At 47.4% G+C, this 18,316-nt stretch overlaps 1 protein-coding gene across 2 annotated transcripts in view; it reads right to left on the bottom strand.

Moving 5' to 3' along the window:
• Nucleotides 1-1,646: 1,646 nt before the first annotated feature.
• met (MET proto-oncogene, receptor tyrosine kinase) overlaps nucleotides 1,647-18,316 on the bottom strand; it is a 144,803-nt gene continuing 128,133 nt past the window's right edge. For both annotated transcript variants that reach the window (XM_041216122.1, XM_041216123.1), the window contains exons 19-21: nucleotides 17,024-17,189; nucleotides 2,315-2,451; nucleotides 1,647-2,183 (exon numbers count right to left, since the gene is read on the bottom strand). In XM_041216122.1, coding sequence (XP_041072056.1) covers nucleotides 1,973-2,183; nucleotides 2,315-2,451; nucleotides 17,024-17,189 — 514 coding nt within the window. In that variant the 3' untranslated portion in view covers nucleotides 1,647-1,972. The remainder of the gene's footprint in view (nucleotides 2,184-2,314; nucleotides 2,452-17,023; nucleotides 17,190-18,316) is intronic.

Here is an 18,316-nt window from a genome sequence, read left to right as displayed (position 1 = left end):
TCCTCTTAATTATCTGATTGTAGCCAGAGAACCTTTACAAATGGCTTAGTTTCCACCCCTGCACTAGTACCTTAAAAGTCTCCCGAGGATTCATCATTGATTCCCTCCCTCATCTGCCTGCTGGCAATAATCTATTGACAGAGCTTCCAAAGTAATACTGACCAAATGCTGCTCGACCTCTCCACCAGCGCACTCTATCGTTTTCAGCCTCTTTGGAGTTAGACTGCTTCTCTTGATGTCCAGTCTTAGGTGAGCTGCAATTTTCTCCAGCTAAATATTGGGAAGAGTGTACCACTGCATATGCCCATCGCCACAAACACCATACCCTTATTACCAAATCCATTCTCAACCTTGGCCATGGTTAGATTCAACCAGACTTTGTAACCATAACATCCTATCAACCTTCAAGTGAGCTTGCAAACCCTCCATTACAAAGGCCGCCTATTTCCACCTGTATTAAATTGCCTGCCTCTGACCCCTACCCTTAGCCATTGAAACTTTTATTCCTACTTCAGAGGTTCAACTATTACAATGCACACCTGCCCAGCCTCCCAACCTTCACCCTCTGTGAACTTCAGCTCATCCAAACTCTGCTGTCCATATTACATCCCACACCATGTCCTACTCATTCATCACCTCTGCTCTCACTGAGGTACATTGATTTCTGGTCTCCCAACATCTCACAAACTTTCTGTTCCTTGGGCTCTGGCCTCTTGCGTACTTTACCCTCTCTTTGCCCAATCATCGGTGACTGTGCCTTCTGCCAATTAGACACAATGGTAGGGAATGCCCTTCCTAAACCTCCCCACTTCTCTATCATCCTCTCCTCTTTTAAGGCCTACCTCTAATCAAAATTGTGGTCAAGTCTCCTAATATCTGCGTCTTAGTCTTGGAATTTATTATTTTCCTTGATGTCTCTACAAAATGCCTATATCAATGCAAATTGTTGTTGTTAACTAAATTTTTCTAAACTACTTGAAGGATATTATATACCTTCTGTTAACTTTCTGTTTGAACAAAACTACATTTTACTACATTTAGTCATTGATGCATTTAGCCTCCAAAATGCCATTGAAATATAAGCACTCTGTAAATTCATTAAATGTTCATGTATATGTTCATATTAAATACAAACATAAAACTGGTCATAAGTTTGGACAAAGTTTATTGTCTATTATCTATTTAAAATAAAGACAAACCCTTAATAAATGCAATGTACTGCAAATTTTCTCAGTGATATGTATGCCTTCAGTAACAAGCCCCACTTTGAGGCAAACTTTTAGGGGTAATTTTAATTTTATCACTAGTTGATGAAAGTTAACAGTAGCCCTTTTAATAGTTAATATTCTACAGTCTCAATTTTAATAATTTAATACCTACATTATTCTTTTCAGGTACAGTCAGTTACATCCATCGCTGTGATCATTTCGACATCTCACTATTACTGGATTCTATTCAAGACACTGTAATGCTAGTAATACTGGAAATAAAGTGTTATTTATAAACATTGCTATGCTGCAGATGATGTGGGAAAATAAGAAAAAATGTTAGTTCATAAAAGATTTTTTATGTGCAATAATAAAATGGTTCCATTTTAATGTTGCTGTTGGCGGTTCCTACTTAATTAAAAATAAACCTATTCTTAATAAAAAAATAGAACATTTTATTAATTTTACAGGACGGAAGTAATTTTGAATTTAAATCTGTCATAACCATTTTTTCTTACAGTTAACATCACAACGTATTACAACAGTGACTACAAATGGGTTTCCCAAAGATGACAAACAGCGATACAGTCTTCAGATGTGATTCATCTCTTTCAATTTCTCTTTGAAGTAATTTAAGGTTCACACATTTGCTACTGTTGATACAAACAGCACATTTTGTGCAGGGCTTGTTTCTTGTAGCTGCCAGAACTGACTTCCTGCATCGCCTGCTGTTAAAATATCCTTTACAAAAAAATTGCCTTCGATCACACGTGAGCATCTCCATCCAAATGATCTTGAGATGAATAAACAGGCGGATAGGGTACTCCACAGCTTATGTTCACGTAGGTTGTATTTAACTGTATGTAGTGATCCCCAGTAAAAGTGGAAAGAATTGATGATATTTTTGAAACTACCTCAGAGAACGTTGGTCGTGTTTCAAGTTTAGGGTGCCAGCATTTTAGCATTACTTCATATCTGCAATGGAAGAATATTGAATAAGGTTTCTATCCTGTAAATTATTAACATATCAAAATTCACGAGTCTATTCTTTTCTGAAATGTAGATTTTGAAATGTCTTCTTAAGCTATACTTAATAATTTACTTACAGTGAATCAGGACAGTACTCAGGCTGCAGTAACCTCCTCCCTTGTAGCAGGTAAACAGTAACATCAAATGAGTCAACATCAGGATAAGGTGGTGCCCCTCGTGTCATCAACTCCCACAACAGCACTCCGAAAGACCACTGGCAGGAACAAAAAAATGTTTTTAATTCTCATAACTAAAGAATCACTGCAACAATAAAAAAGAATAAAAATACAATATGGATTTCTGGAATACATGATGCTGTCCTCCAGGAGTTTTAACTGTGATTGATGGGTGGGGGAGGGGTCAACATGCATCTAACATGGTAACACAGGTGTTACCAAACAAAATTTAGCACTGCATCATATGGAGGGGATATTAGGATGAATGTCCAGAAGTTTGGTCAAAGAGATTTGTTTCAAAGAGTGTCTTAAAGGAAAAGAGAATGATAGAGAGGCAGAGGGGCTTCGGGGAGAGAATCCGGTGTTATTGGCTTCGGCAGCTGAAAGCATGGCCACCAGTAGTGGACAATTAAATGAGGGGATACGCAAGAGGCAAGAATTGGAGCAGTGCAGAGGTCTCGGAGGGTTGTATGGCTGGAGGAGGTTACAGAACTAGTGATGAGAAAAGCCATGGAAGATTTGAAAACAAGGATGCAAATTTTAAAAATTGTGATATTGCTGGACCAGGAGCCAATGTGGAGCAGCGAACACAGGAATGATGGACAAATATTATAATACCCTTGAACAGGAGCCTGGCTATTAGTTTAAACTGCAGCTTTGATAACTACTTCCTTAAACTGAAGAGAATACATATTACAATTTGATATGCAAAAGATCATTTTGATCATTAGTGTAGGAAAGCTGGCTTTCTTTTATGATATTCTGAGGACAGTAAAGTCTGTAGTTACTGTGTGTTTTACGTACAAAGGCAGCTATACTTCTTCAGTGTGTTCCCAGTGAGTGGCTTTATTGAACTGCATGTATCATGGCTCTCCCTAGACATTCCCTCATGGCAAGGTCACATGACTATGGCAAGCCGGGTAATGACTGCATTAGTAATGATTGCATTTCAAAACCCAAACACCTCCCTTTTCCTAGCAAACAAAAGACAAAGTTGTATTCACAATCATATGTAACTGAGTTTCCCAAGTTACCCACTATTCTCATGCAACCATTTCTTCTACTAGTCAGTCTCTGACTAGTACTTGAACTGCACACATAGCCTGGAACTTTCTGCTCCCATTGGTGACATGCATTATGGTGGGTGTGAGTGGACAATATGGCAAGGAGCCAAAAATAGGTTTTATGGTGTCGTGAAACCAGTTTGCAATCGTCCACTCCACCCGACAATGGCAGGCTGCATTTCCCACTGTCCAATGTTGGAAACTTAATTTTAATGTATTCGCATCTCAATTTTGGCAGCATGCCAGGATCAACCCCTCATGTCAAATTTACCTCCCACAGGGGCGTGACTTCAGACCAGCGTGATTAATGGCTGACTTAAAAAGGTGTGCAGCTGGCGAGCTGAACTTCGAGGAAAATTCAGAGACTGCACACAACCTTGCGCAGCGCACATGAGAAACACCCGTAGGACATCAGAGAAGAGGCACTGTGCATTCAGAGGGGGTACAGGCAAGTCACTTTTTCCCAGCTGGCTTTCAGTGCGGTGCCTGGGCAAGGCAGCACAGACTGAAGGAAATACATTTGCACGTGATGGGGTGTGGGGGGAGGGTGAGGGAAGCAGCCACACACTCAGAAAAGCTTGTCAAAAGTGACCATTCTTTTGCAGGCGAGACTGTTCAGTAGCAGCCTAATTGACTTGATTGGAATTGGGCCTCTGAAGGATTTCTCCCTATTCAAGCAACGCAAAAGCATGAAAGTGCTACCAAGTGCTCCAGAACTTTTCACTCCTCAGACACAGACTGCAAATTAATGTGCATTTTAGGGGGCTACAGAACAATTGGACGGCTGGGCAGGTTATAGAATCCCCTTGCTAGAGGTGGCCATGGCGCAGTCACTAGTGGAGGCACTCACAGCCCCTTGTAATGTCTTTATGGAGGTTTGGATCAGTATCCATTGTGGTTCAAGCTAACAGTGCAGCCCTGCAGTGCGGGTTAGGAGAATGCCTGCGCCTGAGCTGAGAGCACAGTATGCAGTCCAGTGGCTGAAGCTGCTGCCAATTGGTCAAGTGGAGGTGGGTGGATTTTTGGGTAGCCAACGAGCGCACTACATACTGACCATATAAATGGTGGAGAGCACTCTCCTACATGCGTGAAGGGGCCTTCAGACTTAACTAAGAGAGATCCTTAGAACACATATGCTAACCCATGTGCCTCTCTCTTTGATCCTGCAGGAGGGGATCATCAGGATTATGGAGCCTGGTGATCTAGCAGTATGTCTCTTGCCTTACAGGGAGCAGAGAAGACTGAGGCAAGGGTACCTGGCTTGCCAATGGGAGGAGCACCACCCTCAAGGTCCTCCTGCGCATGCAGCTGAAGATCCACAGTAAGCCGTCGTTCATAGGTGCCTCGCTAGACCCAGGGTCTATAGACGGTGTTATTGTTCCGGCAGATGGCTGAGAACCAGTCTCACTGAAGACTGCACATGCCTAGGGAACTGGTTGGTCATAGATAACAACTGCTGCAGGATATGGCACCAGGGGGACATGGAGGACATCCACTGCTGGTGGCTGTGTAAGTGACCGTGGTGCTCAATTTTTACACCAGTGGCTCCTTCCAGGGCTCCACAGGTGGCCTTTGTGGGATTTCGCAAGCCTCCACGCACAAGTACATCCAGGAGGTCACAGACCGCCATCTTTGGGAAGGCACAGAAATTTGTTCATTTCGCTTGGGATTAGGAAAGCCAGGAAGCAAGAGCGTTGGGATTTGCATAGATCTCTGGTTTTCCAAAGGTGCAAGGTGCTATCGATTGCGCTTATGTGGCGCTTAGATCTCCATGGCAACAAGCAGTCAACTGCGTCAACCACAAGGTTCAGCTGGTGTGCGACCACCACAAACAGGTCTGCACATGGTGCCCAGAGATTGTCCACGACTCCTACATCCTTAGCAGGCCTCAGATCCCTGACATGTTCCAGGGTCCACAGAGGCTGCAGTGTTGGATCCTCGGGGACAAGGACTACCCACAGAAGATGTGGCTGATGACGCCCATGTATCAGCCTCGGGCTGCAGCAGAGCGACAGTATAACGAGATTCATACCGCAACCTGGACTTTGGTGGTGCAAGCGATAGGCATTTTGAAAATGAGGTTCCGGTGCCTTGACGGGTCCGGTGGAGCACTGCAATACAGTCCCCAGAGGGTGTTGCGCATCATCGTCACTTACTGCAATGCTCCATAAGGTGGAGGACCTGGCTGAGGAGATGGAAGAGCTGCACATCTCCTCCGATGAGGAGGATGTCGAAGGGGATGACGATGATGGGGTCCTTGAAGGCAAGGATACCGGTGATGAGGCCATTGCTCTGGCCAGATGAGACAGGTGTGCTTGTGAGGTCCTAATAGCCGCAGGATTCGTGGAGGGTGATGATGAGATGCAGTGAGGTCCCTCCACAGATCTTCACATAGCCTCTGTGAATGTCTGACTCCTGTCTGGCTGAGAGCAGCTCACTTACGGTCTGTGTTCAGGCTCATATCATGGAGATGCAGCTGTGAAACTTTAAAAGTGCCTGATTCTTGTCAGCCTTCAGCACCTGAACCCTTCAGGAGCACATCATCACCAAACACAGATGCTAAAGAGATGGGGGGGCAGCCCCACCTCAAAGGTACTGAGAGCACACTGAAAGAATGAGGGAACTCTGTGATGCCTGCCCACAACAGTCTGGCAACAACGACAAGCACCATCTAGTTGGAGGCATCACTAATATGTCCAGTGAGTGTGAGGCTGGACCATCACTTGGCTCCGAAGGTTACACACTGCACAGGGAAGAGGCCCTGGACTGAGACACCTGTCTTTATCTTGTGCAGGAACCAAGGTTTCACATCTGAGTGACATGAACACTGATCATCATAACAAGGAGCCATAGATAAGGAGACATCCTTGGGAGTTTATTTACAAAAGTGAACATTACGTTCAAGCAAGTAACACCTGTGCCCACACGGTGCAACTACATCTTCTTAACCTTCCTAACCCAGCCGCATACGTCTTGGTGCTCCCCCGACATCCACAGTGGAGGTGGAGGCAGCCTACTGACTGCGACACCCTGTTGTTTGAAATTGACTTTGGTGGGTGTCCTCCAGAGGGTCGAGACCTGGAGGACCCCGCCCTGCTTTGGGTGTCCTGCTATGGGCAAGGTGCACCCTACTTGGCTTTTGGAGCTGGAGATTATGGAGGACGCAGGAAAGGGGATTTGGATCAGCTGGACACTCCAGAGTCACCTGGGTGGATGGCCCCAGAGTGTCGAACTGCTGATCCTCCTCCCTATGGGTGCCTGACGACCCCTGGCTCTCCCCTTGAGGAGAAGGGGAAGCTGGAGAGAGATCAGGCAGTCCCACACCCCTCTTGCATTGACACTGTTGGAAGCCAACTATGATGTCAGCGATGGAGTACAGCCCGTGAAGCAGTATAGGTCCGATGTCCTGGACCAAGGTCTCCATGGCAGCCATCATCCTGCCAATGCTGACCTCGGTGCATCAGCATGCCGGCACTATCGCCTCAGCCTGAGGCAGGCAGACTACTCCATCGTCCCTTGCAACCTAAGAGGTGCACCAGACATCCCTTCCTGATGTTCCTGTGATTTTCCTTGCAGCTCCAACAACTGATTGAGAACTGAGTCCCGAAGGCTCATCATCTGACTCGGACTCAGCAGACTCTCCAAGTGCCAGCGGCCTCAGATGTCGCTGCCTCCACCTTCTGTGGAACAGATTGCATGCTGTGCTCCCCAGATTATGATCCTGAGGCTGCTCTACATCTAGGTCCCACTGAAGTGTATGACGCTGCGCTACTGGAGGGTGTGGGTGAGCGCAGTGACAGGTCTTCAACGGTGCTGCCCTCAGGGTCCTCATCTGATAAGCTCTTAGTGCTGGGGTCAGGGTCAAGGTTGTCTGAAGGCTATGTGCCTATGAGAGAAAGTGGAGATTATTAGTGCTTGACAGCTGTGTTGAACACAGAACAGTGGACTCAGAGTACCGTTGAACAAGAGATGTTGTGGTCAGGATCCTCACGTGGATCTTCACTGTCGACCTCACTGTCTCTGCAGGAATGGTCCATATCCTCACCGCCCAGCTCCAACGCCGACTCTCGAACGGAGTGAGGACCTTGATGTCCGGCTCTCCAGCTCTGGTCTGGGACCTCTCCTGTTGATTATGCACAATCTTGTCCTGCATAAAGACTGAAGGAGAGAGTGTGAGCAAACGAGAAGGATGCCAGGCATGCGGGTGTACTGAGTGGAGCCATGGATGTGATGAGGCGGCAATCTCCTGAGGAGATGAGGCTAGATGGAAATGTGAGAGGGGGTGTGTGTGTGTGAGAGAGTGAATGGTGATGTCCCTTGAGCTGGCAGTGAGCGGGATGCCAATGAATATGTGATGGGTTTGTGAGTGTGAGAGTTGAGAGTGAAGAGATGGCTGACTTACCCTGGTGGCATGGATGAGATCATTCATCCTTTTTCTGCACTGGATGGCCGACCTCTTGTGTGCAGTGTTGGCACACTGACCACCTCTGCTTCCGTCTTCCAAGCTGGAGTAATGAGACTGATGAGCCTCCTGCAGCCAGAGCGAGGGTAGAGGACATCACAGCAGGCCTCCATGGCGTCCAAAAGGCATCCCAGGGATGCGCCACTGAATTGGGGGGGGGATGACTCTTCTTGGCTTTTGGGGCCATGTCAGCACCGGAGCAGTCCTGGGCTGCAAGCATTGAGAAGTGTGCATGAAGCTGTAGTTTAAAAATAGCACCCAGAGTGAGGAAGTGGCGAAGTAATGGTGTGGCGGGCAAATCGGAGGCCGGCTGCCAGAGATCTGGTGTGTTTCCCGTGACTGCATAATCTATGAGGTGGGAAGGGGACAATACGATGTGAAAATCCGTGGATAAAATGTCTTTTTTTAGTGCCCGCTACCGCAATTAGTGCAAATCTGGGACGATTCCGCCCACAGTCTTTCAATCGTGAAGGTCTCTTAATGATACATTGTCGACATTGGCTGTTCATCTGGGTGACGTTCATTGTCCGGAAAGTGTCGTTTAGCACTTGTTGCCATGGTATCTGTTATTGTTCCATTGCCGTTATTGGGGGCACGTGGACCTTTGGAATTGATGGTAGTTCTCCACTCAGTACTGCCGATGAGATTCCTTCTTCCTGACAGGCCGATTAATGTGAAGGAACAGCTTCGCTAGTTGGATATGCCTGCGGTCCGGTATATTTGGTTGTTTACTTGCACCACATATGAGCGAGGTGACAATTTCTCTGTGCGTGTTCCAAGTTTGCATGAGGGCTGACTCTTGTTGAGGGTCTTGAGGATTTGTACCTTGACTGGCTCCTCATGGCTACATATTGATTCTTCAAGGAGTCTGTCGGGGTTGCAACTTTTGTGTGCCCTTTCCGCCTGTGTGCTGTTTTGCCTGGCGGTTGAGTTTTTTCAACTCTCACTTCGAGTTGCCAACTGTGGAATTGAGGTTCATTATTTCCTCCTGGTACCTTTATGTTCCATCCATCCATCCATTTACACGCTGCTTCTCTTGGTGAAGGTTACAGTGGCAGTAAGCTGAGCAGGGCTGACCAGACTTCCCTTTCCTCAGCCACAGATTCCAGTTCCTCCTGGGGGATTCCCAGACGTTCCCAGGCCAGCTGGGAGATGTAATTCCTCTGGCGTTTCCTAGGTTGGCCTCGAGGTCTCCGCCCAGTGGGCCGTGCCCAGTACAGCTCCAGCCGGAGCTGACCGGGAGCATCCTTATCAGATGCCCGATCCACCTAATCTGGCCCCCCTCAATCTGGAGGAGCATTGACTCTACTCCGAGGCTCTCCCCAATTGCCGAACTCCTCACCCTGTCCCGCAGAGTACATCCAGCAACCTTGTGGAGAAACCTCATTTCACGCAATCTCATCCTTTCAGTCATTACCCACAGTTCATGACCATAGGTGAGGATGGGGACGTAGATTGACCGTAAACCGTGAGTTTCATCCTAAAACTCAGCTCCCACTTCACCACCACGGACCAATAGAGCTCCTGCAGAACTGCAGCCGCCGCACTGATCCGCTGGTCAATCTCACAATCCCCCCGCCATCGCTCAGGAACAAGATCCTGAGATACTTGAACTCCTCCACTAAGGGAAGCTATCCCCACCTCACCTAGAAAGAGCAACCCATTGTTTTCTGGGAGAGAACCATGACCTTAGATTTGGAGGTGCTGATCCACATCCCAGCCATGTCACATTCGGCAGCGAAACGTTCGAGTGCGTCCTGGAGGTCATAGTCGGATGAGGCAAAAAGCACAACATCATCTTCAAGCAGCAGAGAGGCCACTCTCAAGCCACAAACTGGAAACTCTTAGTACCTCGGCTGCGCCTTGATATCACGATATCATGAAAATCACGAACAGGAGTGGAGACAAGACGCACCCTTGGTGGAGTCCAATGCCCACCTTGAATGAATTTGATTTAATGCCAAGAATGCAGACACAACTCTGGCTCCGCGAATGGGGGGGGGGACCTGATAGCACACAGAAGCAGCACCAGCCCATCATATTCCCACAGCACCTACCACAAAATATCCCGAGGAACATGGTCATATGCCTTCTCCAGGTCTACAAAAGAGTAAGATTGGATTAGTAAACTCCCACGAACCCTCAAATAGCCTCTTTTTTGATGCTGAAATTTGCTTGTTCAGATCTTGCACGGCTTGGTTCATTGAAGACTTCAGGTTATCGTGTGTGTTCAAAGGTATATACTCAGCTTGAATTTTGCACTCCAAATCTTCCAGTTCAGGTCTGAAGTGAATATTTTCCTGTAGAACAAATTTACCTTTGGCTCGTGCCTTTCATTGCATTGACATGATCAGCAATCATCTTGTGGTATACTTGAATATTGCCTCCATCGCTCGAGAGTCTTTTGTTTCCTTCTCTCTGGGGTCTTTTGATGCCCTTTCTCTGTTGGCACGTTCAGGATTACCAGCCCAAGCTTTAGACTTGCTCTAGCTGAGATAAGTGGCTAGTGCATCCAATTTATGATATGTATTGGGCTCTTGGCTCTGACTAATTTTCCCTCTTGGTATGAGTATTGTGCCATCATATAGCCTCAGTCTCACTTCCAAGGGTTTCATTTTCAGATCATTATATCACTTCACACAAGTCTGTGATGGTCATTCTGTTGCATGATGCACCAATGTCTATCTGGTATTTCTTATTCACTTGATGCTCCCCCTCTGTGGTCATCATTGTGTCACAAACCATTCATTGTCTATAGTCTTGACAGAACTAATCTGTTGTATTTTGCACAGCTCTTAATCAGACTCTTCTGCTGATATCTCTCCGGTGGCCATCTGTTTAGGCTTGTTTTCTTTCTTTCTCGTCAAACACTTGTGTGTGAAATGATTCAGCTTCTTGCAGTTAAAACACTGCTTTCTCCATACTGGGCAATCCTTCTTTTTCTGTGCAAACAGTCCTCCACAGTATTTGCATTCTGCCCTTTGTCTGCAATTGCTCTGCTGTTTCGGCTTGTACTGTCTCTCACCATAATGTGTCCCCTGGTAACAACTTCTGCATTTCGAAACACATCTATCATTTAGCATCAGTTTCTCATCTTTCAGTAGACTTGCTCTCCCTGGGCGGTGGGGGGGGGGGGGGGGCGGGCGGCGCGCGCGGACTCGCACAACTAAAACAAATTTATCTTTAACTGGGTCTCCTTTTGGCTGTCCAAATTCACAAGCTGTGTTACTGTAATCATGTACTGTTCAATGGCCTCGTTTGTGTCCTTAACTCCAGTGTTGAATACATAGCATCCGTATGTAACATTCACTTGGGGTTTAAAATGTGTGCTCAAGGTGTTCAAAATCTCTGCCGTCTGTTTTCTTTGTTCGTTGGTTAGACTTAGGGTGGTATACACTTTGTAGCTGTCTCTCCCCAGCAGTGTTGAAAGTATGGCTACTCTTATTAGTTCAGGCTTGTTAATTAAGTCTGTTGCAATCTCATAGTTTTACCATTGTAAGTGGATAAAGTGTCACTTTTGCAACTCATCACTTTTCAATTTGACTGGAGATGTAAGTGGAAAATTTACTGTAGCCATTTTACTCACTTGCAGCCTTTGTCTTTGCTTCCTTTATCCTTTTCCTGCAGCTCAGTGATTTTCCTGAACTCCTTTTTAAGCAGCTTCTTTTTTCGGATTTGAACATTTCCATGTGTTGTTCTGAGCTGTGTCTTCCCTGTACCATTTCCAGGGCTCAGAAATCTATTCTTTTTCTTCACTTTTGACACGATGTTTCATGTATAAGGACAGCTGTTATTCTTCAGTGTGTTCTCAATGAGAGGCTTTATTGGACTGCTTGTATCATGGTTGCCCCAGACATTCCCTCAAGGTCAACTTAGTAATGTTTGCATTTCAAACCCCAAGCACTGTGGGAGGATTTATCCCAGATTTGCACAAAGGGCAGTAGCAGGCGGAAAAAAGGATGTTTTAGCTGCCGGCTTTCACGCTGTATTGTTCCATTCCTGGCGCGTCCAGCCTCATTAATAATGCATTCCAGAAAACACGCTGGGTCATAGGTGGGGCAGCCTCTGATCTACCTGCCCTGCCTTCATCTCAGGTCTTCAGTAATGCGGGCGCCATATTTAAAGGGTGCCCCTGAGCAGAGCTAGTTCTCTCCAAGGCTTTGGAAGCTGCTGAAAAGTCATGGCTGCCAAAAGGAGGAAACGTGCAGTTCCCAAATTTAGCGACGCCTCCCAAGGGCTCCTACTGGACACTGTGGAGGCCCACCATGAAGTCTTCTACCCCTGCTCTGGGCAAAGACCAGCAAGCAATGTCACCAATCTAGCAATGGAGGCAGTGACAGAGCTGATCAGTGCCAACGCCCTGCAAAAGAGAACAGCCATCTATTGCCAAAAGAGGATGAATGATCTTCACCAACCCACCAGGGTGTCGCTCTTCTCATCACTCTCAACTCACACACTAACAAGCCCATCACCCATCCACACGGATCTCACTCACTGCCAGTTCAATGGACATTATCATTCACTCTCTCAACACCTTCATCTACCCTGCAGATTGTGTCCTCATCCTGTCCATGGCACCACTCACCACTCACACATGCCAGACATACTTATCATCTGGCCTGGCAGGTGCCCTGCTTACACTTTCTCCATCTATCTTCATATGGGACAAGCTGGCACACAATAATGGGAGAGGTCACAGACTGGTGGAGGAATGTCTGATTTCAAGATCCTCACAGACTTTAAAAACAGAGTCATCCAGCTGGCTGGCGAGGATCTGGACCGTTCCTGTTCTGACTGAGGTTGGCGGTGCTCAACCAAGTGAGGATCCAGCAGTGCAACATCCATCAGACAACGATGCTGTGAGTCAGTTACCCTGTTTCAAAGTCCCCTATGCACAAATTATCTCTCCTTGCTTTCGCATCTGGGAAGCAGCGAAGGGGGTCTACGACACAGGTCCTTGACTCAAATCCTGAAGACACCTTGGAGTAAGAATCTGATGACACCCTAACTGAAGACCCATCACGGCACTCACCCACACCCACAATGCAGAGACACATACCTCGAGTAGCCTCGGGGTCACAGTCTGGTGAGCACATTGCACTGTCTGATCCACAGCAGGCAGAGGCAGGGATTTACCAGGTTTCCAACACTCGAAGGATTGCTGGAAGTCAGAAATCTGCTGAGTCCGAATCAGATAAGGAACCTCTGGACTCAGTCATACCTTAGCTGCTGGAGCCACAAAGGCAAGCTCAGAATCATCAGGAAGGGATGCCAGCTGCATTCCTCAGGTTGCAAGGCATAATGGAGGAGCTCATTTGCCTTCAGTCTGAGGTGATAGGGCTGGCATGCTAATGGACCGAGGTCAACACAGGTAGGATGGCAGTCACCAAGGAGACCTTGGTCTAGGACATCGGTCCTGTACTGCTGCACGGGCTGAACTCCATCGCTGACGTCATAGTTGGCCTCCAACAGTGTTAACAGGAGAAGGGTGCCGGGCAGCTCGATCTCACTCCAGCTTTCCCTTCTCCTCAAGGAGTCAGCCAGGGGCTCTCAGGCACCCATAGGGAGGAGGATCAGCAGCTGCACACCCTGGGGCCATCCACCCAGTTGACTCAAGTTGTGTCCGGCCCATCTGAATCCCCTCTTCCTGTGACTCCAGCAGCTCCAGCTTCACAGGCCAAGGAAGATGCCACTGCCATACAGCAGGGCTCCGAAAGCAGGCTGGGGCCCTCCAGGCCTCAGCCCTCCAGAGGACGCCCGCTCACGTAGCAGTCAGCAGGCTGCCTCCACCTCTGCTGTGGTTGTTGGGGGCGCACAAAGATATAGTGGCAGGGTTAGGAAGGTTAAGATGTAGTTGCACCATGTGGGCACAACTCTTAATCACTTGTACATAATGTTCACTAACGTAAATAAACTCCCAAGAATATCTCCTTCCCTATGGCTCCTTGTTATGATGAGTAGTGTTCATGTCACTCAGATGTGAAACCTTGGTTTGTGCACAAGACAAATGTAAGTGCCTCAGTCCAGGGCCTCTTCCCTGTGCAGTGTGTAACCTTCAGAGCAAAGTGATGGTCCGGCTTCACATTCACTGGACACAGTAGTGATGCCTGCACCTCGATGGCGCTGATCATTGCTGACAGAATGCCATATGAAGGCGACTTAGAGTTCTGTCATCCTCTCTCAGCACCTTTAAGGTGGGGCTGGCCCCCCACCTCTTCAGCATCTGTGACCGGTGACACTGTGCTCGTGAAGGGGTCGGATGCTGAAGGCTGACAAAGGTGCATTTAAAGTTTCATGGCTGCATTTCCAAGATATGACCCTGATCACAGAGCGCAATCGAGCTGCCCTCGGCCAGACATTCACAGATGCAATGTGAGGATCTATGGAGTGTCCTCACAGCATGTCGTCATCATCCTCCACAAATCTAGCAGCAAGAGGGCCTCCTGAGCCCGCCTGCCTCGTCTGGACAACATGATGGCCTCATTGCCATCATCCTCGCCTTCGAGGACCTCATCATCCTCATTCCGATCGACGTCCTCTTCATCGGAGGAGACCTGCAGCTCCTCCATCGCCTCCTCAGTCAGCTCCTCTCCCCATTGCAGTGCCAGGTTGTGAAGGGCACAGCAGGTGATGATGATGTGAGACACCCTCTGTGTTGTCTGTATTGCAGGGCTCCATCAGACCGGTCCAGGCACCAGAACCTCATTTTCAGCATCCCGATGGTTTGCTCCCCCAAGGTGTGAGTTGCAGCATGAGCCTCATTAAACCTTCGCTCTGCTGCAGCCTGAGGTCGCCACACGGGTGTCATCCACCAAGTCCTCAGCCGTTGTCCCTGAGGAGCCATCCCTGCAGCCTCTGTGGACCCAGGAAGACATCGGGCTTCTGAGACCAACTGAGAATGTAGGAGTCATGGAATCTCATTGGGAATCGTGTGCAGACCTGCAGGATGTTTGTGTGATGGCCTCACATCAGCTGAACATTCAGCGAGTGGAAGCCTGTGCAGTTCAGACACTGCACTGCTTGTTGCCACGGAGATCTAAGCACCATGTGAGTGCAGTTGATGGCACCCTGTACCTGTGGGAAACCAGAGATCGATGCAATTCCCAGTGTTCTTGCTTCCTGGCTTGCCTGATCCCAGTTGAACTGCACAAATTTGTGCGCCTTCACAAGTAAGGCATCTGTGACCTCCTGCTTGCACTTGTGGGTGGAGGCTTGCAAGATCTCACACAGGTCACCTGTGGAGCCCTGGAAGGAGCCTCTGGTGTAAAAATTGAGCACCACAGTCAATTTCACGGCTACTGGCAGTGGATGCCCTCCATGTCCCCATGGCACAAAATCCCGCAGCAGGCAGCATATGTGACCAACCAGTTCCTTGGATATACACAGTCTTTGGCAACACTGGTTCTCGGTCATCTGCAGGAATGACAAGCGCCGTCTGCAGTCCCTGGGTCTAGCTAGGCGCTGACCCGCAACAGCTTGTAGTGGCTCTTCAGCAGCATGCGTGGGAGCCCCAGCCGTCCCTTCTTCTTGAGGGTGCTGTTCCTCCCTCTACCCAGCTAGGCGCCTCTGTTGCTTTCTTCTCCTTTGTCTCTCCTCCCTGAGACATACAGCTAGGTCACCAATCTCCCTGCTCCTGATGTACTCCTCTTGCAGGATGAAAGAAAGACATGAGCAGGTTAGCATTGGTTTCCTAGGGACCTCTCACGGTTACGTGTGAGGCTCCGGCTCCATCTCAAGCCTCCCACAACACATCCTGGACAGTGCTGGCCACAGCTTGGATGGCCAGCGTTTAGTGCACTACATGGCTGCCCGAAACCCCACCCACTTCTGCCACTCCATCTGACCAATTGGTGGCAGCTTCATCCACTGGACTGCATGCTGTGCTCTCAACTCAGGTGCAGGCATTCTGCTAACCCGCACTACAAAGCTGCACTGTTAGCTTGAACCATGGGGGAGACTGGTCCAAACTGGGATGATGACATTGCATGGGGCTGTGAGCAGCTCCACCAGTGACTGCTCCACGGCCAGCTTTAGCAAGGAAATTGTACAACTTGCCCAGTCATCCAATTGTTCTGCAGTCCCCTAAAACACTCATTAATTTGCAGTCTGCGCCCTGGGGGTGAAAAGTTCAGGAGCACTTGGTGGCACTTTCATACCTCTGCATTGCTTGAGTGGGCAGATAAGCTACAGCCTGACTCCAAGCATGTCAATGTGGCTGTGCCTGAGCTGTCTTATCTGCGGAAGAATGCTCACTTTATGCAAGGTTTCTCTAATGTGAGGCTGCTTCCCTACACACACACACACCCCCCCAGCACCCCCCCACCCCCCAAATGTGCTTGTGCACTAATCAGACCGTACCCAGCCCCCCTCAACAAAAGTGCAGCCCTTGCCCTGGCACTGCATTGTCAGCCACCCAGGAAAAAGCGACTTGCCTTCCTTGAAGTCGAACGGGTGACCTTCATGAGAGCTGCACAACGTTATTGTGCCCTCACCTCAGAGCTCCCCTTGAAATTTAGATTGCCCGGTGCATGCCTTTTAAATGCTGTTGTGAATCACATTGTTCTGAAGTCATGCCGATGTAAGAGGTAAATTCGACGTGGGGCAAGGGAATGATTCCAGCGGGCAGGCAAGATGATGAGATGCAAATGCATTGAGAGTAGGTTCCTGACACTGGACGGTGGGAAACATGGGTGGGTGGAACAGATGATCGCAACCTGGTTTCACGATGGCATAAAACCGAGTTTTGGCCTTCTCGCCATATTCTCTGCTCACGCACACCATGACATCCGATGCCAACGGGGCCAGAAAATTCTGGCCTGTGTCTGCATTTAACATTTCTGGTTTTTAGATGTCTTTGTAGCCAAAATCACATCAGCTTGGTTGTGTGGCCATCATGTGACTGGTTCCATTGATCATACTATGCAAGATTCAAAGTAGCTTTAATCTGATTAACCAGAGAAAAGGGTTATTTAAATCAGTTCTTCTATTAAGCACAACTTGCATATATAAAAAGAATAAGCTTTGCAGTATACCTTCTTTAAATTATTATTGCTAACCCACATGATAAATGAGGCAATACATTACCACATCAGACTTTGTTGTGAATTTCTGTGTCTGCAGACTTTCCAGGGCCATCCACTTCACTGGCAGTTTGGCACTACTTTTGTTATTAATGCTGTAATATTCCTTCTCATAAATATCTCTTGCGAGCCCAAAATCAGCAACTTTCACAATATAGTTTTCATCTAACCTACAGTACAAATGTTGTAAGGTTATATACAATAATTGAATGGAGAAATATATATTTCACTGACCGAGCACCCAGGATTATGCTTTCGTAAGCCTTTGAGGCCTTTGTACTTAAATGTTCCAAGGAAACAATGATAACATTTGCAAAACTTCTCATCCATGCACTGTATCATGTTATGGGAGGAAATAGATTTGCTCCATAAATAGTGAGCTCCTGATGTAGAGTGAAGACCAGGCATTTACCAGTGGTAGGAATGGAAACATGTGTGGGCCTAATCAGCTCAAGTCATCCTCGTATATGAATTAGCAGCCAACCACAGACTTGTATTGGCACAAGCCAGGCAGTGAGTTGCTTGTCTGCCTTCCAGCAAAAGATGATATATAGCTTAGAAATGGGAGGTGGGCTGGAAAATAGAATTTACCACTGCCCATAAACAAACGCATCAGCACTACCCCTCAAGCAGACAAAGAATTAAAATTTAAGACCAGAATCTAAATCCTGTTCTGAATGGCTGAATGAAATTTGTCACCAGCGAAAAGACTTACTTCTTAACATTGAAAAAACATGAATTATGGATGCTGACTGGAGACAAGTGAAGAGACACTGTAATATGTGGGGTTAACAGTGCTGTAAGTGAATATTTCATCTCACCCTTGAGGATACAGTGCTAAAGAGCTAAAATCAATAACGTTTTCCCAGGACATTGTTAGTTTGTGTATAGGTTATGAAGGGAAAACAAACACACTAGTTATAATTAGTGCATTCAAACCCAAAGAGCTTGTTGTACTGAAGGCCATTAAAGTTTATAGCAATCTGCTGTTATTTTGACACAGTTTGGCCAATAACTTCAATTTGTACAGCAACTTTAATGTAGAAAATATTCCAAAGCCCATTAGGTAAGGCAAATGGACACTGAACAGTAAGGGAAGAATTAAGGAAAATGTCTATGGCTGCAAAGAAAGGTTTTGAGGAGGCTTTCAAAAATGGGTAGAAATGTCATAAGACTTTAAGGGGGAAGTTCCAGCGAGTAAGGAAAGAAATGGCTGAAGGTACTTCTGTCAGTGAAGGTGCTGGTTATACAGGAGGCCAAAGTTACAAGACCAAACAACATGGGCTGGTATTTAGAG

This window comes from Carcharodon carcharias, chromosome 21, assembly GCF_017639515.1.
Source record: "Carcharodon carcharias isolate sCarCar2 chromosome 21, sCarCar2.pri, whole genome shotgun sequence".
In the NCBI taxonomy this organism is placed as follows: Eukaryota; Metazoa; Chordata; class Chondrichthyes; order Lamniformes; family Lamnidae; genus Carcharodon; species Carcharodon carcharias.
Note: the sequence above shows the minus strand (reverse complement) of the source record. Positions and strands in the feature narration are given on the sequence as shown.